General features: G+C 57.4%; 1 protein-coding gene across 1 annotated transcript; it reads left to right on the top strand.

Moving 5' to 3' along the window:
* Positions 1-190: 190 nt before the first annotated feature.
* Positions 191-26,860, top strand: PXDC1 (PX domain containing 1). Its single transcript, XM_060110325.1, has 5 exons — positions 191-916; positions 14,163-14,254; positions 14,673-14,790; positions 21,971-22,082; positions 25,840-26,860. Exons 1-5 carry the CDS (start codon positions 661-663, stop codon positions 25,955-25,957), a joined length of 696 nt encoding a protein of 231 aa, XP_059966308.1. The 5' UTR covers positions 191-660; the 3' UTR covers positions 25,958-26,860.
* The last annotated feature ends 1,048 nt before the right edge of the window (positions 26,861-27,908 follow it).

The raw sequence follows: 27,908 nt of genomic DNA, 5'->3' as shown, positions 1-27,908 counted from the left end.
CGACCCGACAGTTTCCGAGGATCGAGAAACGGAAAGAGAGAAGTCTCCCCGTAGCCCGCCGAGAGCAGGCCAGCCCGCCCTCCCCGCCCAGTCTCGTCCGGTCCCGGCCTGCGGCTCGGGGCCCCGGAGGGGGAGGGAGGGGGCGGGCGGGGCGGGGCGGGGGCACAGAGGCGGGGCCGGCGCCCGGGTTTCCGCCCCTCCAGGCAGCCTGGGGTCCCCGCGGCCCCAGCAGCGCGGGCTCGGGAGACGGCGCGGGGCGCTGAGGCCAGGCCCCCCTCCTCCGCTTGGCGCGTCCTCTCACCCGGAGGCGGGGAAGGCGGACGCGACCGCGGCCTCGACGTCGGCGACCGCGCCGCCCGCGAAGGGAAGCGCCTTATAAGCCGCTGCTCGGCCGGACCCGCGGCTCGTCGCCGCGCCATCCCGGAGAGCTCGCGGAGGCCGGGCCGACCCGGACAGACCCCGACTCCGGACAGACCCCCGACCAGCGCCGGCTCCGGACAGATCCTGGATCTGTCCGACTCTGGACAGACCTCGGACGGACCCCGGCCCCGGACAGACACCCCGGCCCCGGACAGACACCCCGGCTCCGGACGGGCTCCCCGCGGACCCAGGCCCGGGCGGGCGCGCCCCCTGCCGGCCGGGGCATGCTCGGCCCGCGGCATGGCCTCGGCGGTGTTTGAGGGCACGTCGCTCGTGAACATGTTCGTGCGCGGCTGCTGGGTGAACGGCATCCGCCGGCTCATCGTCAGCCGGCGCGGCGACGAGGAGGAGTTCTTCGAGATCCGCACCGAGTGGTCGGACCGCAGCGTGCTCTACCTGCACCGCAGCCTGGCCGACCTGGGCCGCCTGTGGCAGCGCCTCCGCGACGCCTTCCCCGAGGACCGGCCCGAGCTGGCGCTCGCGCCGCTGCGCGAAGGTGGGCGCGGGCCCGGCCTGGGGCAGGGGGGCGGGGGGACTCCTTTGAAGTGCAGGGAGGGGGCGCAGGGGCGGTTATTAAGCGGGGATCGCGACATCCCGGCCCCCGGCACGGGACAGGGACCCTCAGACCTCCGCCCGCCCCCGGGCGGTGAAGTGCAGTGGCGGGTGCGCAGGAGTCGGCGCACGGGGCCCGAGGCCGGCCAGACGGGCGTTCTGACCGTCCCCAAGGCGAGCCACCGGCCAGCGCCAGTGTTGGGCGGCCCCTGCGACCCCCGCCGCGGCCGCGGCTGGAGAGGCCGGGGGAACGTTTGGGAGGAGTTAAGGACAGCGTCCAGCCGGGGTCGCGTCGTGTCTGGCAGCCCCCTCCGAGGCCTCCCCCAGCAGGGCCGCGCCTCTTGTCCCCGGTGACCGACAGCCCGAGTGCGAGGTGCCACGCGGCCTCCTTCCCTCCTCGGGAGGGGCCACCAGGGTGGGTCCGCATTCGAGTTTGATGAGCCCAGAGGCCTCCTCCCGGGCCTTGTGACTTTCCTGGCTCGCAGGGACTGGGTGGCTTCCCGTTTCCTCTCCTCGGCCCACGGGCTGGCGTTTGGAGGCAGCGGAGAGGAAGCGAGAGGCCGAAGCCGAGGCGGGAGGACGGGGGCCCCCCCTGCCCCCTCCCCCACACACGCGTGACCACCTGCAGCGCTGAGACTCTGGTGACACTTCCCAGCGCCTTCCTCCAAGCAGATCCCTGGGGCACTTTTGGGGGCACTTACTGAAGCTGCCCATCTGCCTGAGGTCTTGGGATAATCTCCACTCCGCCCCATGCCCCTCTCCCCGGGACAGCTCCCACCCCAGTGTGTGAATTATATGGGTAATTAGATCATTCTCATGACACATTCTCGGGCAGACGCGTCACTTGGAAAGGCTCCCAAAGCCAGCACGTTTGCAGGCCCTGCTCCCCTGAGCCTCGCTTTGATGCTGTTCTGGAGGGAGTTTAGTATTATTTCAAGCATGGCCGCAGTTCACCTTGATCTACTGTTTGGGTGTGTGTGTTGTTATTTATCAAACGGATGCCCGAATCCGGAAAGTTTAGATGAAGGCACAGCTGTTTATTCAGTGACTTACATCCTTTCTGGAACAAGGCAGGCCATAAACAAACAGGAGTCCCTGAGAGCTGGTGGAGGGCCTGCCCTCCCCCCATACCCTCCCCCTGCCCTCCGCCTGCCCTCCAGGTCTCACTCTGTCAGAGGACCCAGCTCAACTGTGACTCCAGGCTCCCCACTTGGCTCCGCCCCTGTAACATAGGACCCGAGACTCACTTTTCTTGTGCGGACTGGAGTGCATGCTCAGTGTCCAGCAGTAGTAAGCCCTCCACAAATGTGGCTTTTGTTGTCACCCCCAGCGGCTTCTGGTGAGGGTCATAGAAGGTGGGGAGGAGGGCGGAGCTTCGGTCGCCTTGGGATCTGGTGAGGAAACCACCTCGCCCGGAGCAGAAGGGTTAGGGTGCGCTGTGCACACGCACGCCCTGGGCTCTGTCCCTGCGTGCAGGTTGTGCCTGGTTGGTTCTGGGTTTGTGAGGTGTCAGGGTGCGCTGTGCACACGCACGCCCTGGGCTCTGTCCCTGCGTGCAGGTTGTGCCTGGTTGGTTCTGGGTTTGTGAGGTGTCAGCGCACCGAGTGCCTCCACGGAGCGGGCCATCCGCGAGGAGACAGGAAGAGGGTGACCACCAGGGAGAAAGCAAGGCGCAGAAGGGGTATGATAGCTGCTTTCAAGTGTCTAAAGGGAGAAAAATCAGCAAGAAATGGGTATTAGGTTTGGTGGGGGACATGCGGGGCAGGAGTCAGACGAGGACCAGGTTGGGTGTGAAGCCCTTTCGAACAGCCCGCGATGGACTGTGGGAACGTCTTCTTGGCTGGAGTCCTGACCAGAGGGCCTCCTGCAAGGCCAGCTCGGCACCCCTGGAGGAGAGGAGGTGGAGGCCCGGGGCCGGAGGAGAGGCGACATGAACCCTCTGTCTGGTTCCTGGTTCTCTGCCTGGAGGCAAGCTGGCCCCTCCCCCAGCACTACCTGAGTTTGTTGTACACCCAAGGGAAGGACTTTTCCTTCCTTAGAAGGAAGGAGAGTCCAGGGAAGTTGTTTGCTAAGTAAAATACATCGCCATAATGCAAAAGAAGAGTTCACCTTATTTCCAGGTGGATTTACTATTTGAATAAACAGATCGTCTGGACATACAAACCGTACACACAAAAGGCATCCAGATGTGTGTGCTGTTTTAGAGATGCCAGGTTTTCTCAGTGTAATTCCCCATCAGACCCCCTCAGTTTAAATTTATTGCATATTTCTGGGCTGGGTTACATTGGCCTGCTCATCTCTTTAAAAAGCTTTGCAAGTGTAGGTTTGAGAACTCGTGCTGGCAGCAGGCTGGTAGCTCTTGTAAATGTAGGACTGAACACCTCCAGAGGGTGGGAAAGCCTTGGGTCCGACTTGCATCTTTGATTCTGCGTGCAGTGAAGGGGATGCCGAGCCCTTTGTCTTGGTCCCTGGAGTACTGCAGTGGGAGAGTGCTTCTGTGCAGAGAGTCCTTTTCCTTGATTCTGCACACACACTGGTGCTGGCCTTGGCTGTCTGTCCGTGGAACGCGTATCTTTCCTGGTGACACGTGCGCAGAGATATTTAAACCCCTGCGTGGAGTGGCGGCACGGGGCTCACTAGCCCACCTCTCTGGTCTTCTGTTTGGGCGAGGCTGCCCTCAGGACTAGGCTTGCTTCTTCTAGCCTTTTCCTTGGCATCTTGGCCTCTCACCTTATGCTCTTCTGCGTCTGGATCTGATATACCCGTCCTTCCTTTCTTTGTCCCCCTGCCTGGGGGAGGGAGGTAGCTGCTTTCTGTGCATATTATCTCTGGGTGACCAAAGTGTCCCCTTCTGCGCTTTCCACACTCTGACACAGGTAGGGCCGAGTCTTTGACTTAAATCCCCTTTACATAATACTTACCATGGTTCAGGGCTCCTGACCAGATATGGCAAGGTCTCTTGCCTGTTACATCTCTCGTCTGGGAAGGTTCACACTTTAAAAGACAAGCGTGCAGAATTTCCCCAGTGACTGTTTGGGGCTCTTGGATTATTTTGATCCTTTTTTAAAAATAACACCTGTTTCAGGCCTTATGAAGTTATCACTGTAGAAACAGATTCTATTTCCAAAGTAGTCAGGTGACCTTTGATTCCTGATTACTGTCAAATCCACACTTTGGTTTTATATTCACTCAGCAAGTCTCTACCAGATGCCTCCCCTGCACCAGCATCTTCTAGGTGCTGGGGATGCAGCAGTGAACGACACAGACAAACCCTGCCCTCCTGATTCTATAGTCGGGTGGGGGAAGCCCAATAATAGACCAGAGAGGTTAAAACAAATGTTAGACGGTTCTGCACCCTCAGAAGCAAAGAAAAGGGAGGAAGGAGAGGAGGTATGACTTGCAGGGGCGGGGAGGGGGTCACTTTCAGATGGGCTGGTCCGGGAGGGCTCAGAGGAAGTGACCTGTGAGGAGAGACCGGGAGGAAGTGGGGAGGAAGCGATGTGGGTGCCTGGGGAAGAGCTTCCAGCCAGTGGCCAGAGCAAGTGCAAAGGCCTTGGGGCCGGCATGTGCCCTGTGGCCCTGAGTCCTGGGGGGGCCGCTGTGGTTGGAGGGGAGAGAAGGGGGTGGAAGCAATGGGAGATCGGGGTAGGCAGTGGGCAGATGATGCTCGGCGTGGGGCCCTCATGGGAGATGGAGAGCTCGGCACGGGAGCGACCTGACGTGAAGGGCGCTCTGGCTGCTGAGCCGAGCATGGCTGGAGAAGGGCCAGGGCGAGCCGGGGAGACAGGGGAGGCGTGAGAGGTGGTCAGACACGGACCGTCTGGGAGGCAGTGCAGGGCCTGTGGAGAGACCAGATGTGGGTGTGGGGAGCCTTGGGCGATGCAGGAAGCCCGCAGGGGGAGCTGACGGAGGGCCCAGCTTTGAACACGGTATTTAGCGTTTTCTCCGTATAAGGCCCCTCCTTGGGATCCTGTGCATGGTGCCGGGGTAACGTCTGGTCACCCCTGTCACCGGGGACGTGGATCTGCCTGCGTCTTCATAGACCTTCTGTTAGGTGTGACATGGAGGGGCAGAAGCGAAGGCGTCTGGCACCGACCAGAGAGGCCTGAGCGCAGGTCCGCCAGCCGGGACACGCCGCCTCCCCACGGCTCTAGGGGACAGCGCTGTGCTCCCAGGCCCTGCTCTCACGCGGATGGGGGGAAGCTCTGCGCTTCCCCGAAACAAGCGGGGGTAGATCGCCGTCTGGTCTGGGGGTGAACTGCAGAGCCCCGAGTTTCCTTTTTTAGTGAAAGTGGCTAAAAAAGAGCAGAGGCCGCCCACAGGTCGGGGCAGCAGATCAGGGGGACCGAGGCCGCCTCTGTCCGGCCTGACGGGCCCTGCACTGGGCTGGGGTCCTGTCCTCCCCCCTCACAGCCCAGCCCCCATGCATGGCTTCCCTGGAGGGGGGGTCCTGCCCCTTCTAAGGGGGAGAGGGGCAGTTTTCACTTCTCTGGGGCATTTGGGGTGATCTTTCTGATGCACAGACCTACTTTTGAATCTCTTCCATATGTAGGGCTGCCGGGCTCTGCCGTCCCCCGCCGTCCCCCCGGGTCTGGTGCTGGCACCATCCTCCTCCTGGGAGCCGGCTGTCTCCTCTCTTCCTAAGGTTTTACGTTTCTTTCCCAGACCCGCATCCTGCTGTTGCTCAGGCTTTGTTCCGAATTCGGACTCTCCTTCCTCCGTAAGTGACGGTGTGTTCCGTGGTCCCATGGTCTCGTCCGTCAGAGCTCCGGCCGTGCCATGGGCCCAGGTGACTCGGGCTAACTCCCAGTCAGAGAAGGAGCGGCCAGAAACTCACAGAGGTTGTTCATTCTGGAGCTTCTAGGCCTCGCTTACTTCCCACCAGATTTCCAAGGGGAAACTTGGTTCTGCATCTCAGCACTGGACCGGCTGGTAGCATCTGGCTACCCTCAGGCTGGCCCCCAGGGACGCCGACCTTTTCTCTTTTTAAAACAAGTCTGGGCCTGGTGTGCCTCCACTGTGTGGTGGTACGCAGGCCTCTCACTGCTGTGGCCTCTCCCGTTGCGGAGCACAGGCTCCGGACGCGCAGGCTCAGCGGCCATGGCTCATGGGCCCAGCTGCTCCGCAGCATGTGGGATCTTCCCGGACCGGGGCATGAACCCATGTCCCCTGTGTCGGCAGGCAGACTCTCAACCACTGCACCACCAGGGAAGCCCCACTGTGTGTTTTTATAAACACTTTTCCAAACAGCAGGAGGTGTTTCTGGTTGGGAGCTGTCAAAACTAGGGAAGACGGGCGTGCAGTGCAGCGAAAGGTGGCAGCAAGGCCTCCAAGGTACGAAGCAGGGTCGGGCCGGGGTGCCCGCTCCGTGAGGCTCGGTGCGGAGCTGTGGGGCGGGGCTGCGGAGAGGCTGGCCAGGAGTGATGGGCCCCACAGGCGACCCCACAGGCGACCATGGGCGCCCCAGGCCCCGGCCCCTTGGTGCAGGGCGTCCTGCAGGGGCAGCGGCCGTCAGCAGAGTAGATAGGGGACAGTGAGTGAGAACGTGGCGTTACCAGGGGTTGACGTTGTCCCACTGAAATCGTTTTTATTGGTGTTTTTGTTCCCTTTCACTTCCTTGGGTGACAGTAGGCATCCACCAGCCCTTTCTGTCGTCACCACTGAAAAGATGGTCCCCATGTCCCTGAACTGGCCTGAGAAGCTTCCCCCACCCACCCCCGCCAGGCCCTGGATCCAAATCCTCCCCGTGACGGGGGCAGGGAGGGGGCTGAGGCGAAGGGCTGGGCGCCTTTCTTTTCTGGTCGGGCCTGGGCTCCCTGGAACCGTGGCAGCACAGACAAGACGTGTCCTGTGTCACATAGAAGCACAGACCGTGTGCTGCGACGCTGTCCTCCAGGCAGGCCCCGCAGGGCCCCGCTCCTCCCGCCCCGACGTGGGTCCTGCTGCTGAGCACAACCGCCCTGCTCCGTTGCCGACTTACACTGCAAGTCGTGCTGCACGTTTAAGAACAGGCACCTCAGTCGTCCTCTGCTGGTGTGTGACTTACAGTCAGTAGGAAACACGACAGCAGCATTTGGACGAGGGTGGGGGGAGGGAAGGAGCGGACGTGGGATTAAGGCTCTTACCACGGTGCCTGCGCACCACCAGGACCCCCCTGCTTCCCGTGGGGGAAAATCCAGGCCCTACGAGACTGGCTGACCCGCCTGGGGACACAAGGTCACGGCGGGAGGGTCAGGGTCCGGATGTCCCGCCTGGGGACACGAGGTCACGGCTGGAGGGTCAGGGTCAGGATGTCCCTCCTGGGGACACGAGGTCAGGGCGGGAGGAGGCTGGGCTAAGCGGCCGAAAGCACCAAGCAGCAGCTCTGGGACCAGGCAGGTGAGGATGCAGTTTCGGGCTCTGTTTCCTGCACCCTCCCACGTGACTTGAGGCAGGTGGTTCAGCTCAAGCCACCGCTGCAGGCTTGATAAGATGGCAGGGGTGGCCTCCGCATGGCTGGCCGCTGTGAGCGCTGAAGCCGCGACAGAGCCATGCTGGACGGGTGAGCACCACGTGAGGCGGAGCTTCTGCCCTTTGCTCTGGGTAGGCAGCGTCCCCTCACCCAGAGCCCTCCCGGTGGGGGAATGGTACCAGCCCCCAGGTGTGGCCTCCAGCCTCCCATCCTAGGGAGGTGGGGACAGCGATGGTGCCTGAGAGCCCGGGGAGTGGGTCACCCCGATACCTCAGTGGGGCCCCTACCAACCAGGCCTGGGGCTTTGCTGGTCCAGAAGTTGGGATTTGGTGCTTGGCGTGGGTCAGGCTTGGGGCAGTTTTCCGGGGCAGATGCTTTCTGTGTATTTTCTATGAGGAATAGAGCTGCCACGGGGGCAGAGCCTGGGTGGAGAGCCGGCCCCCCTTGGCCCCCAGGGGTGTGGAAGGCTTGCCTCAGCCCTCCCACCCCGCCCCGCTCTCACCCCTGCGCCGCTCCCTCCTTGGGCCTCCGGCCTGGAGAGGTTTTTCCTGGTGACACCTCCCTGCGGTCAATTTTGGCCTCGTGTCCATCATCCTGGCCAGCATGTAGGGGCAGGTCTTGTCACCCTGGTGCCCCCTTCGGGATCAAGTGCTTCCTGTTTTGAGAGCCTGGGTGGTGTTTATTCCCTAAATTCCTTCCAAGTTTTAAGACAGACTAAGGCGGAGTGAGTGACTCCTTAGCCGGGTTGAGTCTGAAGCTTAGTAAGGAATTCTGCCTGTGGTGGGAGAAGAACGAGGCGGCCGGAGGAGGAGGGACTGGGGCGGGGATGTGGTGAGAGGCGGGCATCTCACAGGCCTGGGAAGAAGCGGAGGACAGAAGTCTTCCCGCAGCCCCTTCCCGGGGCCTCCGGACCTCTTATCTTTTTTTTTTTTTTTTTTTTTTTTTTTTTCGGTACGCGGGCCTCTCACTGTTGCGGCCTCTCCCGTTGCGGACACGCAGGCTCAGCGGCCATGGCTCACGGGCCCAGCCGCTCCGCGGCATGTGGGATCCTCCCGGACCGGGGCACGAACCCGTGTCCCCTGCATCGGCAGGCGGACTCTCAACCACTGCGCCACCAGGGAAGCCCGGATCTCTTACCTTGTCTCTGCTCGTCTCTCTCCTCCGCCTCCTTTCCCGGCCCTGCTTCTCGTCCTTGCAAAGACAGAGAGGAGATGTTCCTGTCCATCAGTGTTGCCTTGGGCATCACTGGGCCAGGGGAGGGCGATGGGGGGAGGGGGATCGAGCCTTGTGTGCAGCAGGGTGGGCATGGGGGCAGAGGGTGGGACCTCCATGGATGGAGCCTGTGAGGTCAGAGTCGCCACGGGTTCCCCGGGAGCGAGGGCCGCATTGGGATGCTTGAGTTCAGCAGAGAATAACCACCTTGGTTGCGCTCAAGCTCATCGCTGAGTGAGTCCCTGCTGGCTTTATGTTGACTCCCTATTTAGAGGACAAGTATTTACGAAGTAATCATTGAGAATTTTCCTGGAAATTTTAAAATATTTTATTTCCAGAATTTGTATGATGCTCAGCCTTTAAAGAATATACATCTCGTGACAGTGCCCTCCTCACCTCGGCCGAGCCGCCTGCTTCTCTGGGCTCTGCGTGGATGGACTTTAGAACGATGCCTCCTTTAGCTCAGTTGGAAAGTCCACATCACAGAAGATTTCCCTGGGGTCTGCCATGGGAGTCTCCTCTTAAGGGACGGGCATCCTCTGGGTAACGGACACTCCTTCCCAGTTGACCCGAGAAGCATCTGTCTTCACTCCCAGAATCACAGCGGCAGAAGGCGCTCAGCCAGATTCAGGCCTGAGTCTGTCCCTGGAGGCTGGGACAGTCCCCAGAGATGTTCAGTCGGAAGCCTCCACCCATGGAAGTAGGACGTGTCTGAGGTTAGGACACTGGTCTGTGTCTGCTCTCTCAGCCAGATCTTTGTGCTGATACAGTTTGGGTTCCGAGAATGAGTCAGGTGTTTGTGTTTGTAGAAAGACCTAACCCTGGAACTGACAGAAGCTGGCTTGGAGTTCTCTATTTTCAAGGGTAAACTGGTTTAGACAGAAGGGGAACCCTGGCTGCTCAAGGCTGAATTTCAACCCCCAGAGGGATGTGCAACTGACATACTGAAATGTACATAGTCGTGTTATCAATCTTACAGTTTCAGATGTTTTGACAGTTTGGGGCTATATCTGGATAAATTTCTCACATGACAAATTGTGTAAGTGAAATTTTTAAAAATTGAGATTATATTAGTGATGATGCTTTATCAGAAATGAGAAAATTTCCTGGGGCTGTGAAGTCTTCTGAGTCAGTTTCCTTAGAACTTGGGTGTGGCGGGTGGACGCATCCCTTCCCGCCGGCCTCGCTGGACTGCGTCCCGCACCTTCCATGGACTGCTGGCGCCCCCTGCTGGCCGGCCCTGGAACGGCAGCCTCATAACCAAGGGGGTGGTTTGAGTTTTTCTGTCCAACTGTGCAAATTTACAACCATTTTATCCGCTTGCATTTTTTAGAATCACGATCTCAGATAGTAAAACTGAGTCAAACAAGATCCCCACAGTTTTCGTTCAATCAGCAATATTTGGAATACAAAAGCTAAAAGTTCTAGATAATCCTAAATTATTGTACGTAAGCACATTTTTGAAAATGAAGTGTAAAATAGTTACTGTAAACAAGTGACATTTGGAAAAGCTCTGCCGGTCATCAAAAGCCAAAGCTCTTGGGTCACAAAGGAAGAATACAGAAGGTAGAACAGAAAGCCCCCCGACTGCCTGTACGTAGTTGGGGGTCTCCATATGCCATCTGTCCTGGGCAGTGACACAGGCCCCCGATGTGGGCTCTGCTCACAACCCGCGCCTGGTGCTGTGTCATTTTGAGAATCGATCTAGATCTTGGGTGTTGCCAGCAGGTGTTTCGTCTTCCAACAGTTGTGAACTTGAGAAACCTGATGGGGGCGGACCTCAGTGGGTTTTGAGACATGAAATTTTTTTTTTTTTTTGGTGGTGGTACGCGGGCCTCTCACTGTTGTGGCCTCTCCCGTTGCGGAGCACAGGCTCCGGACGCACAGGCTCAGCGGCCATGGCTCACGGGTCCAGCCGCTCCGCGGCATGTGGGATCTTCCCGGATCGGGGCACGAACCTGCGTCCCCTGCATCGGCAAGCGGACTCTCAACCACTGCGCCACCAGGGAAGCCGGAGACATGAAATTTTAAAAGAAGATTTATTTCATTTCTGCACTATGGCCCCAAAGCACAGCTTTGGGTTTGTTTGTTTGTTTGTATGTTTTCCTTCCGCATTTAGTACACCTCCCTGTTTAATGGGAAACACCTTTAAAACAACTGAAGGAGGGTGATTTCCAGGCTCAGGAGAGGAGGGAAATGTGGGTGCTGGCGTTTGAAGAGGGACCAGGCCATTGGAAGCCCCGTAGCCAGTGGTGACCCCTTCCTGCCCTGATGTGGGGTGAGGGTGAGTGGCTCTGTGGGGGCCAGGTAGCCTTGGGGGCCGCCCGTAGATGGATGCCAGTTGGTCCAGCTGAATCCATAGCTTCACGAATCTCCACCTTTGATTCCCTCCCCAGGGAAGAGGTGAGCGTCCTTGTCATTCACGTGGACGGGTTTCCTTGGGGAAAAAGGAGGACGTACCGTGGGAACGCTGATCCCGATCGCCTTGGTTGTCACCCAGAAGCCGCTATGCCACGGGGAAGTAAATTATGAAGAAGGGCCCCCAACCAAAAGCCAGAGCTTAAAGAACTATCCCCTGTCGCTCTGTTCTTGCAGGAGGGATTCCAGCATGTTCTTTCGCCATTGAAATGTTTTCAGCCCCTCTTGTTTTGAAGCATGTTTTCATTTCCGGAGAGCACCATTTGGCTTCTCCTCAGAAGCATAAAGGCAGGTGAAAGGCAGCGATAAGGTTGCAGCTTCCACAGATAGAACCAAACCAGAGTGGGTGGCAACTCAATGGGTTTGTTGCCACCTTGGTCTTGGGCAGCTCTCCTCTGAGGCCTGTGACCTTGAGCCTGCTGGCTGGGATCTGGCTGGGGTCAGTGACGCCGAGAAGCAAGAGATGCGGTTGGCACCTGTAAGCTGGTGGACACACACACATGATGACTTGTCCTTGACTCTGTTCTCTTGTGCAACTTTATTCCATCAACAAACGGCCAACGACCAGTGAATCCCCTGCGGGTGTCAGTGTCAGTGTCAGGCCCTGTGCTGACGGCTGACGACAGGAAGGGACCCTGGGTACCTCCTACACTCAGCTTCACAGGTGGGCTTGGGGAGGCCACTGGGCAGGGAGCAGGTCTGCTGCAGAGGTGGGGTGGATGGAGCTCTCCCAGAGCTCAGAGCAGACCGAGTCCCGCCTGGTGGGTGGGGGGCTTCACAGAGCAGAAGGCGTGTCCCACGTGGCCTTTAAGGGATGGTGGGATTTTCCCACTCGAGCCTGGAGGTGGGGGAAGGCCAGTGGGAATGAGCTCCCCAGAGGCAGTGCTGTGTGGGCATGGGGGCCGTGTTCTGGTGGTTTGGACCCATTCCTCTGGGTTGGGATGAGGCTGTGGTAGCTGGTGAGGTTGGCGAGGCTCGGATCCTCAGGGTCTGTGCGCTGAGCCTAAACGCTTATGTGTTCCCAGAGGCCTGACCACGTACTTCTCGCCTTTCTCTGCTTCATTCTGGAAAGCAGGTCGCCAAGAAGATAGGGTTGCCAGGTAAAGTACAGGACACCAAGTAAGTTTGAGTTTCAGATAAACACTGAATAATTTTTTAGTGTGTCTATCCATACTGTTGCATTATTCATTGTTTATCTGAAACACACCTTGAACTAGGTGTCCTGCTTTTTGCTCGCTAATTCTGGCAACCCTAAAAGAAGATCAGCACAGAGCAGAATGTGTTTATTTGACTGAATGGTACCCTTGGTGGTTATAAACCCAACCATGGGCTAAACATGCTTTACATCCTAGGAAATGGGTATAAATATGCCGTATGCATTGACCAGACAAGAGGCTGGCTGATCCTATACGTTGTCCTTACGGAATACAAAAACACAACTACTGTGTCATAAACTCGAGTGATTTAACACTGGTGTGCTAGATGTAATCAAAGTTGAAACATGACAGTAGTTTTGCTTGTCTTAGAATAAAGCAGCTTTTTGTGGGGATGATTTACATAATTGTCCTGTCTCTAAAAACAGCTTTTCAGAGGATTTTTCAGTGTCCCTCTTTTCCTCTGTAGACTTGTCCATAGCAAGCAAGAGGTCACAGAGGGGGGTGTGTGCGTGTCTGCGTGTGTGCTTGTGTGTGTGTGTAATTCTAAACAAGAAACTCAGGGCTGAGACTCTGGCACCCTGGTGTTGTCCTTCTCCCTTCTCGCTGCCCCCAGCCTGCAGGGTGGTGGGTAGGTCAGACAGCCTAGGTGAGAGGGGAGGAGGTGGCCCGGGCCCCTCTCTCCGGCGATGGCTGGGGAGTCGTGCTGAGGTTGCCAGCCCAGGCTGTGTGGACTGAGGCTTGGGGTCTTTGGCTGGCTGCCTGGGCCCGTGTGGCTTGAGGTGCGGTGGGCAGGACCAGACAGCCCACCGAGAAGCAGGCCCTCGGGTGGCCAGGTGAAGGTGCACCCAGCCTGTGCTCCAGGAAGTCCAGGGACTGATTCCTGGCCTTGACTGGACGTTCCTGACCCCGGCTAATGCGAGGGACCCCCTGCTCAGCCCAGGCCTTCAGAAGTGCCCTTGCCCTATGTCTGGGGCGCCCCTGGTTTCCATGGACCACGTGTTCTGGGGCCTCCTAATTTCAGTCACGTAGTTTAGGAGGTTAATTTTAACACTATGTGGACTTGGTGAGCTGCCTGCAAAATGAACAAACCTTTCGCCTGTAAAACAAAACCAGAACTTCTGAAAACTGGGATTCAGTGACTGCAAATAGTTCTGGGATTTCAGCCTCTGTGGTTTGGTCGTAGCTCACCAGGACCAACATCCTGGGGCACGTGAAATGTCCTTGGGAATCTGACTTGCTCCATCCCTGGGAAGCTGATGTGTAGAAGCTGTGCCGGGAAGGTCTGCGCTCTGCGCTGCTCAGAGGGAGATGGAAACGCACCCCGAGTCTCCGTGCCACTCGCTCTCGTGCTTTAGAGACAGAATACTGCGCTTTTTAGTAGCCAGTCGAGACGTCCGGTAACCGGAACGAGGGTAGAAGCCGATTCCTGGAAAGTGCTGTGAGTCATGCCCACGCTGGTTTTCTCTGGGTAAAGATGTGATTGTTTCCCTTCCAAAGCCAGTATCTAAATGACTTGTCTAAACATAGGCTCCGTTTCCACGGGGCCTGTGGTCATCTCAGCTGTGTCATTGGGGTCTGGTGGGTCCAGCCTCCCCCAGCTACGGCCACCGCGCTGGCAGGGGCTGAGCTCTGGCCTTGTCCAGGGTGCGGCTGGAGAGTCCCGCTCGGAGATACCTCTGACGGTGTCTCTGTGGCTTTCAGACGGACAGCGTCCACTGCAGCACACACGTGAATCACTCGTTGCGTCGCTGAAACTTAAAACGAGGTTGAGAGCCAGGCTTTCAGGGCAGGGCTGCACCCACGTGAGGCCGAGTAAACTTCCCAGATGTCTTTCGTGGAGGGTGACGCCAGGGAGGCGTCCCCATTGCGGGGTGCCTGTTGTTCTGTATTTAATTCGGGAGCACACTTCTTGGTGTGTTTTTCTAATGGAGGCATTTCTGTCTCAATCCCAGGGCTGGTCGCCATAAAGGATGCCCATGACATCGAGACCAGGCTTAACGAAGTGGAGAAGCTGCTCAAGGCCGTCATCAGCATGCCACGCAAGGTGGGTGCGCAAGGTGGGCGTGCAAGGTGGGTGCGGGCGGACGGGCGGGGCCGGGGCGTGCTTCCTGGAAGTGTCAGGTGGGGTTAGGTGTAAGCCCAGGGAAGGAAGGCTCCTTGGGCTCTGGGGGCTCCGGTGCTTTCTCCCTGGGGAGGAAGCGGAAGTGACGGGCTCGCGGTTTACTGGAAAGTGAGGGGAGATGGACGTGCGTGAACTCTGGTGCGGACCAGGCGCGAACTGTTCCCACTGTCCCCATCCTGTCCGTCCCTGGGCCTCGAGCCACCTGAGCACCTGACAGGTGAGTGGGGAGGCGGCCCCGTCCACGCTCAGTCCCGCGGTCTGAGCAGTGCGGGGCCACCAGTGTCCGACGGGGCTGCCTTGCGGGAGGAAAATGTATAGGAATGAACGTGTTTCTTCCCAGTATTCCAGGTCAGAAGTTGTGCTCACCTTCTTTGAAAGATCTCCCCTGGATCAGGTGTTAAAAAATGACAACGTCCATAAAATTCAACCCAGCTTTCAAAGTCCGGTGAAAATATCAGGTGAGAGCCACAGGGCCACCAGAAACCTTCCCAGCCCACTGTCCACGTGCTGGACACGCCTCCCCCGCTTGGGATCCAGAAAGACAACAGAAGGGTGGAAGCAGCAGGGGAGGGACCATTTCCCGATTTTTATGAAAGTGTGTGTTTCTACCTACTGACCTGCAGTTTACACCCTTCCTACCTCCAAAGCGAGTTATCTGGCATATAAATTGGAACGTACTTAAATAGTCTATGAAGAAAGCATCAGTGAAGCTTTTTTTTTTATTTTTGCGGTATGCGGGCCTCTCCCTGTTGTGGCCTCTCCCGTTGCGGAGCACAGGCTCCGGACGCGCAGGCTCAGCGGCCATGGCTCACGGGCCCAGCCGCTCCGCGGTGTGTGGGATCTTCCCGGACTGGGGCACGAACCTGCATCCCCTGCATCAGCAGGCAGACTCTCAACCACTGCACCACCAGGGAAACCCTCAGTGAGGCATTTTGAAGTGAATTACTAGAATGCGTCATCCAGCCTGCAAAAATAAGAATTCACCTAGTGCAACACTGACTTGGTTCTTGGCTTTAGGGCGGGGGGACAGAAAGGGACACACGGTGTAGGTCTCCTTAGCGTGGATGCTGGGTTGAGCCTTCTGGCAAATGTCAGCAGCGCTAAGAGGGGATGGTCAGCCGTCCTGCGGGTCAGAGGGGAGCGAGGGAAGCCTGGGTTCAGCCCGGTGGCCGCTTCCTCAGATCTGGGCCGCACGTGTTGCTACAACGCTAGGCTCTGTCCTTGCAGTGCTGTTGGCAAAGCCTGTGAGGGGCATTTTGTAGGAGAAGAGGTCTGTCCTGGAAGTCTCAGGTACCAGGCTTCCCCAGGCAACTTGTCTGGCCTGAGTGAGGCTGTGTGGGCGTTTGCCGGGCGCAGAGGGGATCCAGCTCGGCCAGCGGTGACATCCCACAGGGCACCTTGATGTAAGGGGAGGTCGGGGGGCGGGGTCCCTGTGTCCAGCACTTGAGTTCTGAGTGGAAGGAAGGAAAGAGGAGGGAGTGGAGGAGGGGGACTCAGAGGGAGGTGATGGGGAAGCATCAGCAGGTGAGGGGACCTGAGCCCAGAGCCCTGACCTTAAAAGGAACTGGGTCCCAGTGATGGGAAGACGGAGGGGGCACATGGGGGTGACGGCTGACGCCACTGGTATAAAAGTGTCCTTACTGAGTGATGCATCACGGCAAGGATGAGATGCCTTAATTGTGTGCTAGGGCGAGGCGGGCAGGGCTGGCAGACTCTGGGAACCCAGGACGGAGAAGTTACTTCTTGCTCTGACCGTGTGTGAGCAGGACAGGGTCCAGCCTGGGTCTGCGTGTCCGCCACTCTTGTCACCTTCCCAGGAGAGCTTCGTGTGTGTCCTTAGGAAGATGAGCAGGGGGCTGGGGGCCTCTTCTTAGCTAACACCTAGCGTCCAGAACCTTCTCTACAGGAGAGTGAAAATGGCGGTCAGCCCTCCTGACCGGATGTCCGGGGACCCCAGTGTCCAAGGCTCAGAGAGGCTTCAGAGCGCGTCGGGCTCCCTGTGCTGTCACCTGGAGCGTGGGCACCTCTGTCCTTTAGTCTTGCGCGGAAGAGCCCCAGCACTGGCATCTCCATTTTGCTTTCTTTCTTTCTGTTTTGAGCCAACAGGAGAACCGAGAGCCTTTCAGGGCCTGGGGTCGGTGACAGGCAGCAGGTTGACCCCAAAGGCCCCAGGGCGTAAGAGGGACAGGCCGGCGCTGCATGCAGGTGCTTCTGATGGCGACAACCTGGCGTCCCCGGCCCCTGTCTTAGTGCCTTGTCTTTACTGCTGATTCAGATAAACGCACGACCCAGGTTTACCCCAAAGCGCTGAAAGGAAGGAGACAGGATTGAATAGGGGTAGCGCTGGGGTCCCACGTCGAGGTTTTAACCACGTTCTTGTGTTGTTTCGAGGACTGAGGACAGAGGTTTGGGGTCCCTCCTGCCCACGAGCTCAGGAGGCCTGGCACGCATGTCTGGGAAGGCAAGGCCTTGGCCTCCCCGTGCAGGCCGGGAGCCTGGGTCCTGGGGACATCGCAGGGGGGGAGTCACTGCAGTCACTGCAGCTCAGCACGGAACACTTTGTGACACAGGGCTGCCTGACAGTGGGCTTGGGAAACAGCTATTGCGAGTCAGCTGCAGAGAGCCTGAAGCCTTGTGCCAAGACCACGGCCTGAAGGCAGCCCTGTGCGGGAAGCTGGCGGGGTCGCCCCTTCTGGAGCTGAGGCTCTCCCATGCCTGGGGGTCCCTCTTCCTCGTCCGCTCTCATCGCTGGCCCTCCCTCTGCCCGAGAGCGTGGCTGGGCGGGGGGCTCCCACGCATGGCATGTGAGACGTGCTTTCGTTGTCCACTGAGCGAGGAAGTAAGTGTGCTGAGGCAAGGGTGTGGCAAATTCAGAAAAACTTCTAACGAAAACCGTTCCTTACAGTAGCCCTGCCGGCCCCAGAGGGCCTGGTCCCGCGTGGGCAGCCCTGCTCCTCAGTCTGGGCCCGTGTTTGAGCTGCATATGGACTCGGGAGTCCCCGGGCGCTGGGCCTCAGGACCCGGAGAGCCAGGCGCCCCGAGGGCCGAGTCCCCAGCAGCCCAGCCTCTCCCCGGCGTGTGTCCTCAGCACCAACATCGGCCGCCCGGACCTGACTCCCTGGCTCATTCGTTTAGGGATTTCCTGTCATCCCGGGCGTGTCAGGCTGTGGTCACTCTGGCTTTTTCCACGTCACCGTCGACCACTCTGCTCCAGGCCCTGGGCCTCCTGCTGGCTGGGCCCTGTCTCCTCCCTCCCCACAAGCCCTGCCCGTCCACGTCCACTGCGGTCCAGCTAAGTTCCACTCGTGCATGGAAACGGCCGTGCCCGCTGTCACCCCCTCCCCCAGACTTCTCAGCACCCTCTCAAGCCTCTGATGTGGCATCCTGGGAGGTGGTGCCCTGGCGGGCAGCCCTGACGTTGGCCCACTCTCAGGCCTCCTGCAGTGACTTCTAGGTTGACCGGCTAGGGATCAGGAGCTCCACTAGATGGCGCCAGGCGCCCGTGGTGTGAGAACCAGCTGCCCCCGGGGCCAGGATTCTGCAGTACTCTGGCCTCTTAGGTGATGCTTTGGACCAATGCAACCTTAAACATTCTTCATCCGTGTTAATCTAAAAGTTTATTACCGAGTCTAGGAAAACTTAAATTTAGTTTTCTACACCATGGCTGTGTTTGTGCAGCTTAAAAGAAAGCATAAACCTCAGCCTTGGTCTGGCTGCTTGGATTAATTGATATTGGCCTCAAAAATCATAGTACTCAGGTTTGGGAAGGCTGGAAATATAATTTCATTTTCTAGTAACCAGGCATCTGTACAGTCTCAACCTTAATTTTCACCACACGGGGAGAGTCCTGGTCTCCAGTTAATGAAACGACAATGTCTCCGTTGCTAGAGACATTGAAAGTAGAATAGGAAAGGGGATCGGAGAGCATGTGAACGCTTTCAGGGCTGAGACTGTCCGCAGAAAAAAAAGAATAGATGAATTAATGAACTGAGATATGGTGGCACATGGGGCATGTGAAAACAGGGCTGCAAGTAAAAAAATAGCAAATCACCACCAGCCGGACACTGGTCATTGTTGTAGGAATGTTCACTGGTAGATGCTGAGATTAGTGGGTGAAAGTTTGAGGAGAAGCAGGATTTGCAATTGCATCTCCACGAGGATAGTTCTTAACTACAAAGAGAGAGATGATATCCTCATTTTGGAGAAAACCTCCTGACCCGAGAAATCCAGACGACATCCCAGGAATAAGTAAGGCCCGTGGGCATCACACTCCTGATGCCCAAGGGAAGGCAGCGTCCCTGCAGGTTCCTGCCAGACCATCCACCTCTGTCCAAGCACGGAAACGCCAGGCAAATTGAGGCACAGTCAATGAAAGACTCACCAGTCTGCGTCCCAAGTGTTGCAGCCAGGAGAGATGAGGCAAGACCCAGGCCCTTGAGGCCGTTCAGGGGTCATAGGAGGCTGAACCACCGCATCTTCCTGCCCCGAGGGATCCGGGCCAGGCCCAGAACAGACAGAGGGACATGGCTGAAACTCAAGTGCAGGAGGTTTTAGTTTAGAGTATTGTTCAGATGTTCGTTTCCTGGATTTGCTTGTCGTCCCATGGTTATGTGTAAAATGTTAACCAAAGGATGAGCTGAGCAATCTGTGAAAGCTCTATACTGTTTTTGCAACTTTTCCGTAATTCTAAAATTAGCTCCAAAAAAGTTTTAAGAAATAAGAAATGGCAAAGCAGGACTCTTCTTCGTGTGAAAAAAATTCTGTATGCAAAAAAATGGCTTGTAAAGGAACTATTTCATGGAACTGGCCATGTATGTGATTAGTCATTAAATGGACCAGTGATTTTGGCTGTAGGTACTAAGCTGACTTCTAAGAAATTCCCATTTTCAGTATATTTGAAGGTAGGCTTCAGATGCTGAAGTTTTTCAGTAAGCGTAACGTTTCCTTTGGTCCTTTTTATTTGGGTGGCCCAACAGGTATGAGGACATTTGGAACGATAGCAATAACTCCCATTTATGAGCCTTAGCATTGGTTAGATTCTTTATAAAAACCATCTCGTTTAATCCACACCTGTGCCCCTTAGGATAGCTGGATACTGTTATTCCCCTTTTACAGACTAAAACGCTAAGCAAGGAGTAACCTGCTTCCCACGCTTAAGTGGCAGAAGTGGAGTTTCCCGGAGGGCCCAGCTGGCCTTGCAGACAATTGGCTTCTCTGCACAGACAATTAAGGAAGGATTTGTAACAAATTTGTTTTGGGGGCTGGTTCCATTTTCTAGATTCCACTTTCTAGAGCTCCAAATCTCACATTTAAGAAAGATTAGGAAGTTCCTATACTAGGTGACTCCTGGCCACATTCACAAATGTTTTGCAGCACTGACGTTTGTTTTCACTTGTAGGGTCCTCCCCTCCAAATTCCCTTGGGAGGAGGTGGGAGAGAGGATCTGGGGGCTGTCAGCTGGCTGTCCTGAGGTCCCTGAGGTTTTATGTGCTTCCTGGGACAGGTTTCAGTCAGTTAATAAAAGCAGTAAAGCAAGTGGTTCTGTGCTGTTGTGCGTTTTAAATTGTGACGCAGGGGCGTCTTAATCTCTCTTGTCGGGGTGTCGTCCTCTGCAGCGTCTGTCTCCTCACTCAGGCTTTGGTCAACATCTTCGTGCTCTTTTTGCACCTGGTGGTGTAGTTGACCCCAGAGGTTCCAAGCACTGACTTTTTGCTGGTTTTCAGCTCCTTCTCATGACTTACGGGCTGTCCGAGGCGGGTGGGCTCTGGGTGGGCTCAGCCGGGGAGAGGAGGTCGGGAAAGAGCCACATGCTAATGCCCCATGGAGTGTGACCGACCTCACTTCTCCAGAAAGCCAATTGGAAATTTTAGCAATTACTTGGCAAATCCGATGGATGGATAGTCGTTTTATCCTGGGGGGCAGAGGTAAGGAGGAAATCTACTTTTTTTCCTTCTTTTTTTTTGTGTAGTTTCCCTAAGTGTCTTCATATGGAGAGAAATTCAAAGAACTGAGAATCAAATACCCAGAAAGATGAAAAGTAAATAGGAAGTTACAATTTCACTTATTAAAGAAAAGCACATCTGTACATGGGGATAAAATAATCTAAATTATGGAAAGATGTAAGAAATAAAACAATCCCGCAAACAACAATAGCATCAGATGCCCAAGAAGATGGGAAAGCACTGGACATCCTTGTGGCCTGTGCCAGGGCCAGAGGAAGGGCTATTCTGAGCTGTTTCCGTGCATCAGGCCCTGAGTGGGAAGATGATGATCATTGGATTTGAGAACCCGGCAGGGGTTTAGAGTCTGTTTGAAGCACGTTTTTAAGGTGAGGTAAGTGAAGGCCCTGATTTGATGGGACAAACAAGGCCCTGAGCGCAGAGCTCGATGACCAGGGGCTGAGGTTGGGGATGAGCCAGCACGCGGGGAGCTGGAGCCCTGGTGACCCCCCAGGTCTATCCTTGGAGAGTCTGTGATCCACTGAGGGAAGGGAAGGACACACAGTTCCCGGGAAATGTCAACAAGAGCTTCCCCAGGTCGGAGAAGGGAGTCAAGTGCACTTATGTTTAAATGGACCAGATGACGTGATGGAGCCTGGGAGCTAATAGGCTCTTAGAGTTGGAAGGGTCCTTGGAGAGCCTCCAGGACAATTTTGAAATTTCCAGTTAGGACACTGCGTCCAGTGTCTCGGGGTTCCTTGCTGGGCTGCGCCGTGGAGTCCCAGGTCCCGGGCCGGTGCTGTTTCAGCTGCCCACGCCTCTGCAAACACACACACACACCCCGCCACCACCGATGCTCTGGCTTCCCCGTCCCCCACTCCCCTTCTAGAGCTGGGTGAGCCCCAGACTTTGCACTTGGAATCTAACTGCACAGCCATTGTAGACACACAAAGACGATCTCTTTGTTGCCCTTTTAAAATTACCACAAGGGCTTCCCTGGTGGTGCAGTGGTTGAGAGTCCACCTGCCGATGCAGGGGACACGAGTTCCTGCCCCGGTCCGGGAAGATCCCACATGCCGCGGAGCGGCTGGGCCCGTGAGCCATGGCTGCTGAGCCTGCGCGTCCAGAGCCTGTGCTCCGCGACGGGAGAGGCCCCAACAGTGAGAGGCCCGCGTACCGCAAAAATAAATAAATAAATAATAAAATTACCCCAAATTGTGCTTGTTGGTGAGAAGTCAGTTTATATATAGGATTATATAAAGTAAAAGGTGAAGTCACCCGTTTGGTTGAAAATGCACATGGATCGCGCTGGATCCTCACGGCGACCCTGGGCCGTGTTATCCTCACCTGAGACACAGGTGAGAGCTTAGAGAGATCGGGTGACCTGGGCAGAGCCCACGTCGTGTGCCTGAAACCCAGCGTCGTTCTGCTCCAGCTTCAAACCCACAGGGCGGGTGTGTGGCGAGAGCGCTCGGGGTGCCGGAGCACCTTTCTGCGGTGGGAGAGAGGCCCCTCTTGACTGGTGTCGGGTCAGCAGGTGTGGCCCCTGAGTCCGGGCGGCGGAGCGTTCTCTAAAGTGTGGGGAAGGAGGGAGCACAGTAGGAGGAGGGGGATGTGGGGAGATCAGTGTGAGCCCCGACTTCAAAACTTCAAAATCGGATCCCCTTCTGAATACTTCCCTCACTGCTTTCACTTTCAGAAATCATGAGGTCCAATGGATTTTGCTTAGCAAATACCGAAACAATCGTTATTGACCACAGTATACCCAACGGAAAAGACCAGCACGCAGCTGTGGACCCCTCGGAGCACCTGTAAGTGCACTGATTCGAGTGTCATTTTATTTATTTATTTTTTTTGCGGTACGCGGGCCTCTCACCGCTGCGGCCTCTCCCGTTGCGGAGCACAGGCTCCGGACGCGCAGGCTCAGCAGCCATGGCTCACGGGCCCAGCCGCTCCGCGGCATGTGGGATCTTCCCGGACCAGTGCATGAACCCGCGTCCCCTGCGTCGGCAGGCGGACTCTCAACCACTGCGCCACCAGGGAAGCCCCTGAGTGTCATTTTACACACGAGGTCCCGAGCCGTCAGCCCAGGCCAGGTTCCCCGCCCACTCGGGGCTCTAGGAAGGGGACAGAGTGTGACCGTGCGGCTGGCAGTGGGGAGGGGGGACATTCAGGAGGAGTTGCCTGGCTTCACATCTGGGCTGTGCTGGGCCCTGGAGGGTCCGGGGCCGCAAGCCTCCTCGTGGGAACCTGGTCTCCTGGGAGTGGGGGGCGTCAGCTGCATGTTGGCCTCTCGTCGCCTCCCAGGTGGCTTCTGTGTGGCTCACGGGCCTGCCCTGCGGGGAGGGCTTAGAGAAGGCGGGCAGTTAAAGACCCCCTGCCCTCCGTCGTTCCTTCCTCGGGTGATAGAACTTGGACCGCGATGGGGGCTCTAGGAAAGCCACCTTGGGTGCCGCCAGCCGTCTCGGGATTATCAGGCAGGACCTGGCTCTGGTGACTGTCAAGGCCACGCCCGGGGCTCTCCCTGCTCAGGAGCTCAGGGAGTTCGTTCCCGTCTCCTGGCTCCTGTTCTCTCCGGGTGGGACCGCTGTGCTCTCACAGGGTCTCCTGAAGGCTCAGGTGACGAGCGTGGACGCCTGACACTGGGACCCCCAGGCAGCTCTGGAAACGCAGGGTCTCCCGCGGGCACTTGACCGGCACAAGCCCGGAACCAGGGGGCCTCTCAGAGTCCGGGGGTCCCTCCGCACTCCGTCAGCCCCACGTGAAAGCGGACCAGGACCGACCCAACTGCTGCCATGCCTCGCGCTCAGCCGGGACCACACATATAGTACGCACCGTGTGTGCACAGACAGCTCCCAGCCCGAGGGTCCCCCGAGCCAACTTGGAGCTGGCATCGCGGGTCCGAGGCTGACGTGGATTCCACGGTGACGGAAGGAGGGCCTGCTTCATGGGAGGAGCTTCTGGCCGGGCTTGTCCTGGTGGAGTGGTTGGTGGGCCACCAGGGGCTGCAGGGTCCTGGCTCTGGCTCTGCAAGGGTCCCAGGGACCCTTTCTGTCTCTGAGAGGCCCCGAGAGGCCCTCTGCCCCTGGCATGAGGCCAGCTCTGAGAAGGAAGTTCAACCATGGATCGTTTTGGAGGAGAAGCATGGAGAGAAAGCAAGGTCTGTAATGTAACTTTTCCAGCCAGCCCGGGGCTCTGTGTGGACAGGGCGACCCATCCTCAACCTGCAGCGCCGGGCTGGTGGGAGAGAAAGATCGCGGGGAAACCTCTGCGATCCCAGGATAGCTTAACAAGGAGATGTCGGCCTCTGAGCGGCCCGGGAGCATCTCCAGGGAACTTGGGCTTGCCGGGCATTTCTCCAGGTGCCTGACCTCGGGCAGCCCCGCAGTGATGGTCTGCTGCCGTCTGTCTCAGGAGGGTCTATCTGAATGCTCCAGGGGCCAGGAGGTCACAGAGAGAAGGCTCTCCCCTCAGTGGTCCTCGACAGCGACTGTGTGGCCCCCAGGCTGTGGATCAATGCTGCCGGGCCTGCTGTTAGGACCTGTTGGTCCCCACACTGTCCCTGGGGGAGAGTAGCTACAGTACTCAGACCAGAGACCCCCCTGCACTCAGGGACCAAGCGTGTGTGCCTGGTGGGGACGTGTGTGAGAGCGGGATGGCTGGGCCTCTGCCTCGTGACCACCCCGGTTGGCTGGAGGGGTTGCCAGGCTCCGGGAGATTCTGCCCAGGCCTGGGGCGAGCCCTGACCCTGTCTGCACGGGTTAGAAGCAGGGGGTTTTCCAGGCCTGCTGAGGACCACGGGGGCTGATGAGGACCCTGGACTCTACTGAGCATCCCAGGTCCACTTCCTTCCCCAGTTCTCAGGGGGTCTGAGGGCAGGAGGGGTCGCAGGGGCAGGAAGCTGCCGGGCCCGTCCCTCGCCTGCCCGGAGCCTTTCCCTGCCCCTAAGGGCCCCCTCTTGGCCTCACTGCCTGCACGGACGCAGGGCTCCACGCATCTCCACACACGCCCGTCAGCATGGACTTCGAGGGAGACCCACCTCCCTGCCTTTCCCGTCTGATTTCCAAGCTGCCATCGCCGCGGCCTCCGCTGCTCCCTTGCAGCTCAGAGGCAGCAAAAGCCTCCCTGGGACCCCGTCCACCCCACGTGCCCCGGATGCTGGGGAGGCTGGTGGGGCACCTCTCCGCCCTCCCCCTCCCCCCTCCCGGCGGGTCCCCAGCCAGTGTAGCCAAGCCGGCGGCTTTGTGGTCTGGACGCCTCGTGCCCTGCCCGTCGCTGCCCGGCTTTCCGCTGTAGTTGAACTCCTGTGAGGTCTCAGTCACCGGGAGTCAGAGCAGGGACAGCGTGGACAGTGTGCTCGGTGGCCCCAGGCCCTCTCCGCTGCCCTGGGCAGGGCCTGCATCCGCCCGCCTCTGCCACTCCCCTTTGTTTGGACTGGTTCTTAGCTGGGGAACAACGGAAAGCGTACAGGCAGCATCTGTTTCCCCTCCTGGGGAGAAGGTCCTCCGTGCACTGTTTTCTCTGTGAAGCATCTTTTAAAATTTGTCGTCCTTTTTTTCCAGCTTAAGCAAGTGTGCTTAAGCCGAGACTGGGTTAGGCAGGGCGTGGAAATGGTTTCCATTCCTGGGGAATCCACGTTGAGAGGGTATTCAGGTCACCTCACATTTGGAGCACAAATCCTTCCTTGAGCCCTTCCCGTGCCCCATGTAATGCCCCACATTGAATGCAGGGCCCAAATGCAGGGCCCCTCCCTCCGCTAACCTCCTCTGCCCTCACCCAGCTCCTCCCTGGACTCCTCCTGCCTCCTTGGTCGTGTGTGCAAGTGGCCCAGGAAGCAGTCAGGCTTGGAGCTGGGACCACACGGCCTTCTTCACCCGTCTTTGCCATGGTCCACCGGCCCAGCACGCGGCAGGTTCCTGTGCCTGGTCCACTCTGTGTCCCCAGCGCCTGACCCAGAATAATCCCCAGATGGAGAGAAAAATACTCACTGAGTGAGTGGATGGATGGTGGATGGATGGATGGATGGACGGATGGATGGACGGACAGATGGATGGGTGGATGGATGGGTGGATGGATGGATGGGTGGGTGGATGGATGGATGGGTGGGTGGATGGATGGATGGATGGATGGATGGCAGGCTGGCTGGCTGGATGGACGGATGGATGGGTGGATGGATGGATGGACTGATGCATAAATGGATGGATGGTTGGATGGATGGATGGATGGCTGGCAGGCTGGCTGGCTGGCTGGACGGATGGATGGATGGATGGATGGATGGATGCCTCAATATTGGTCAGTGAGAGTAAATCACAGTCTCTAAGGCAGTGAAAACCAAAGCTGTGATGGCTCTGGAGTCGGGCCCATGTGACTGATCAATTTGCAGTCACGGTTCCTTCCACACTCTCTCCACACGCAGCCTGGTGGTGGACAGGCCGGTGTCATGGAGAGCCCTTCCGTGCTGTTTGATCCAAAGACCCCCCTGCCAGTGACCATCTGCCCTTTGTCCACTTCAGCGGGGCTGGGGGCCAGCGAGCCAGCCCTAGCCTCACCTCTGCTTTCCCGTTTCAGGTTTGAGAACGGCGGTGAGTTTGCCTCCGAGCTGGAGGATGGGGATGACCCAGCAGCTTATGTCACCAACCTGTCCTATTACCACCTGGTGCCTTTCGAGACGGACATTCTGGACTGAGTCTCCACGGGGCCCCTCCTCCCCCAGCCGGTGACCGTGGCTCCGCTGAAGTCCATCATGCCAGGGACCAGGCCTACCCAGCCGCCCGCGCCCATGGAGACCCTCAGTCTCCGACAGCCAGGAGTCGGGTTATGGGGGTCCGGTGCCCCTGCTGCTTCTAGGGGTCTTCCTGGCCCATGTATGCATCCCCGGGACACGCCCCCTCCACGCCTGGAGGGGCCACAAGTGCCTGCAGGACGTCCCGGGCCGGGTCTAGACACCGGCTCCTCCCCCCACGTTTCCTCCCTCCACAAGCGCACAGAACGTTCTGCGTGGCATCTCGGTGAGTCACCAAGTCCTGGACAGCACAGGCGGTGTGTTCTGTCATCCGGATTTCCCTGGAAACCAGGACGTGCAGCTTCCATTCCTGTTTTTTATCTTCTATCCAGAAACTGGGGGCTTCATGCCAGCCAAGGGAGTGTTTGCAGAAGGTTGGTCGTGAACGGGGTTTTGGCCGCGGGCACAGGGGGACCACTGACTGGTGCCCATGTGATGAACTCTGAGTGGTGACGATTCTCCCGAGAGGAAGGAGTCCCCACCTGGGGACACCCCACCCCACGAGGGGTGACAGCGCAGTGACCCCTGGGCGGCCGAGGGTCCCCCTTCCTGCTGGTCGCCAAGATCTCAGTGACACACTTGCCATATCAGCCTGAGCGGACGGGGATCAGGGGGTCACCGAGCGCCCCCGACGCGTCTCCCTCGGCCTTCGGGGTGGGGGGTCTGTGCTCTTCGTGTCCGTCGCTTCACAGAGAATACTAACGACCAGAATCTCTCGTGTAAATAATAGTAAATTATTGAGAATCCTAATTCTTTTACACAGTCTGTTTTTTACTCTATTTTAATTAAATAAAACACATTACTCTACTTGTATTGGTTTAAGGTGTGGCTCTTGTTACGCCTGCCTCGCACGCTGCGCCTCCGGGCTGCCCCCAGCGCTCCCGTCTCATTGTCCTTTAGGAAATGTGCTGTTCTCCCCCTGGGGAATGATCTGTCCAAACTGAAAAGTAAACAGAGAGTGTTCTCTTGAGTTAGGGCTTCCCCTTTCTCCATGTTCCGTGCTGGCAGCCACGGGAAGCCTCCTGGAACCCAGCTGCGCAGCAGATGGGCTTCCCGTGGCTTTTGCATCTCCCTCTGCTTCCAGCTGTGCTTGGTTGGGTGCAGCCTGCTTCCAAACAGGCTGTCAGGCAGCCAGTGGGGTCGACCAGTTGCCTTCTTCTCTTGGGGGTAAAATTCAGGTCTGTAGAGGACGGGGCCTCTTACCTGGCAGGGTCCAAGTTCCAATCATTGATTCCTGGGTTTTCCTCGTTATCCACATTCTGCAGGGGACTTCTCCCCAGCTCTGGGGCCACAGTGATGGCAGCCCCCTGAGCTCATCTGCTCACAGGGGCTGTGTTACCCCCTCACGGCCCAGCTTGGCTCCCCAAGACCCGCCCCCCCCAGCTTTCATGCAAGAAGCTTCACTGTTTCCAGTCAATGCACAATGAGATCTCAGATGTTTGGATATTTGTTTTCCTATAAAACACATCAGAGTGTTCTCTGGCTTCTTTTTTTTTTTTTTTTTCCTGGAAAAGCATGATCTTCTAGACCCATTTGTTATGTCCCCGCATTTGAAAGATGTTGCCAAGTTGTCTTCCAGAGAAGTCATACCCACCACCAGTGGCTGTGCCCTGGCTTCTATTGATAGAAATTGAGGTCGTTTCAACTATTTCACAAAACAAGAAGCAAAGGATGTGTCTGAACACACACAAATCTCCTCATGAATAAGAATGAATTTGTAGAATAAGGTGACTATTGATTTGTGGGAGTTTTTTTAGATGTGAAAGATACATAGCTCTTTTCATGAAGGAAATTGGCCTTTATGTCACTTAGCTTCTGCAGCCTAATACAAGCTCCAAACTTAGTGACTGAACAG

This window comes from Mesoplodon densirostris, chromosome 10, assembly GCF_025265405.1.
Source record: "Mesoplodon densirostris isolate mMesDen1 chromosome 10, mMesDen1 primary haplotype, whole genome shotgun sequence".
NCBI classification, from domain to species: Eukaryota; Metazoa; Chordata; class Mammalia; order Artiodactyla; family Ziphiidae; genus Mesoplodon; species Mesoplodon densirostris.
This window is presented reverse-complemented; position numbering and strand designations above follow the sequence as displayed.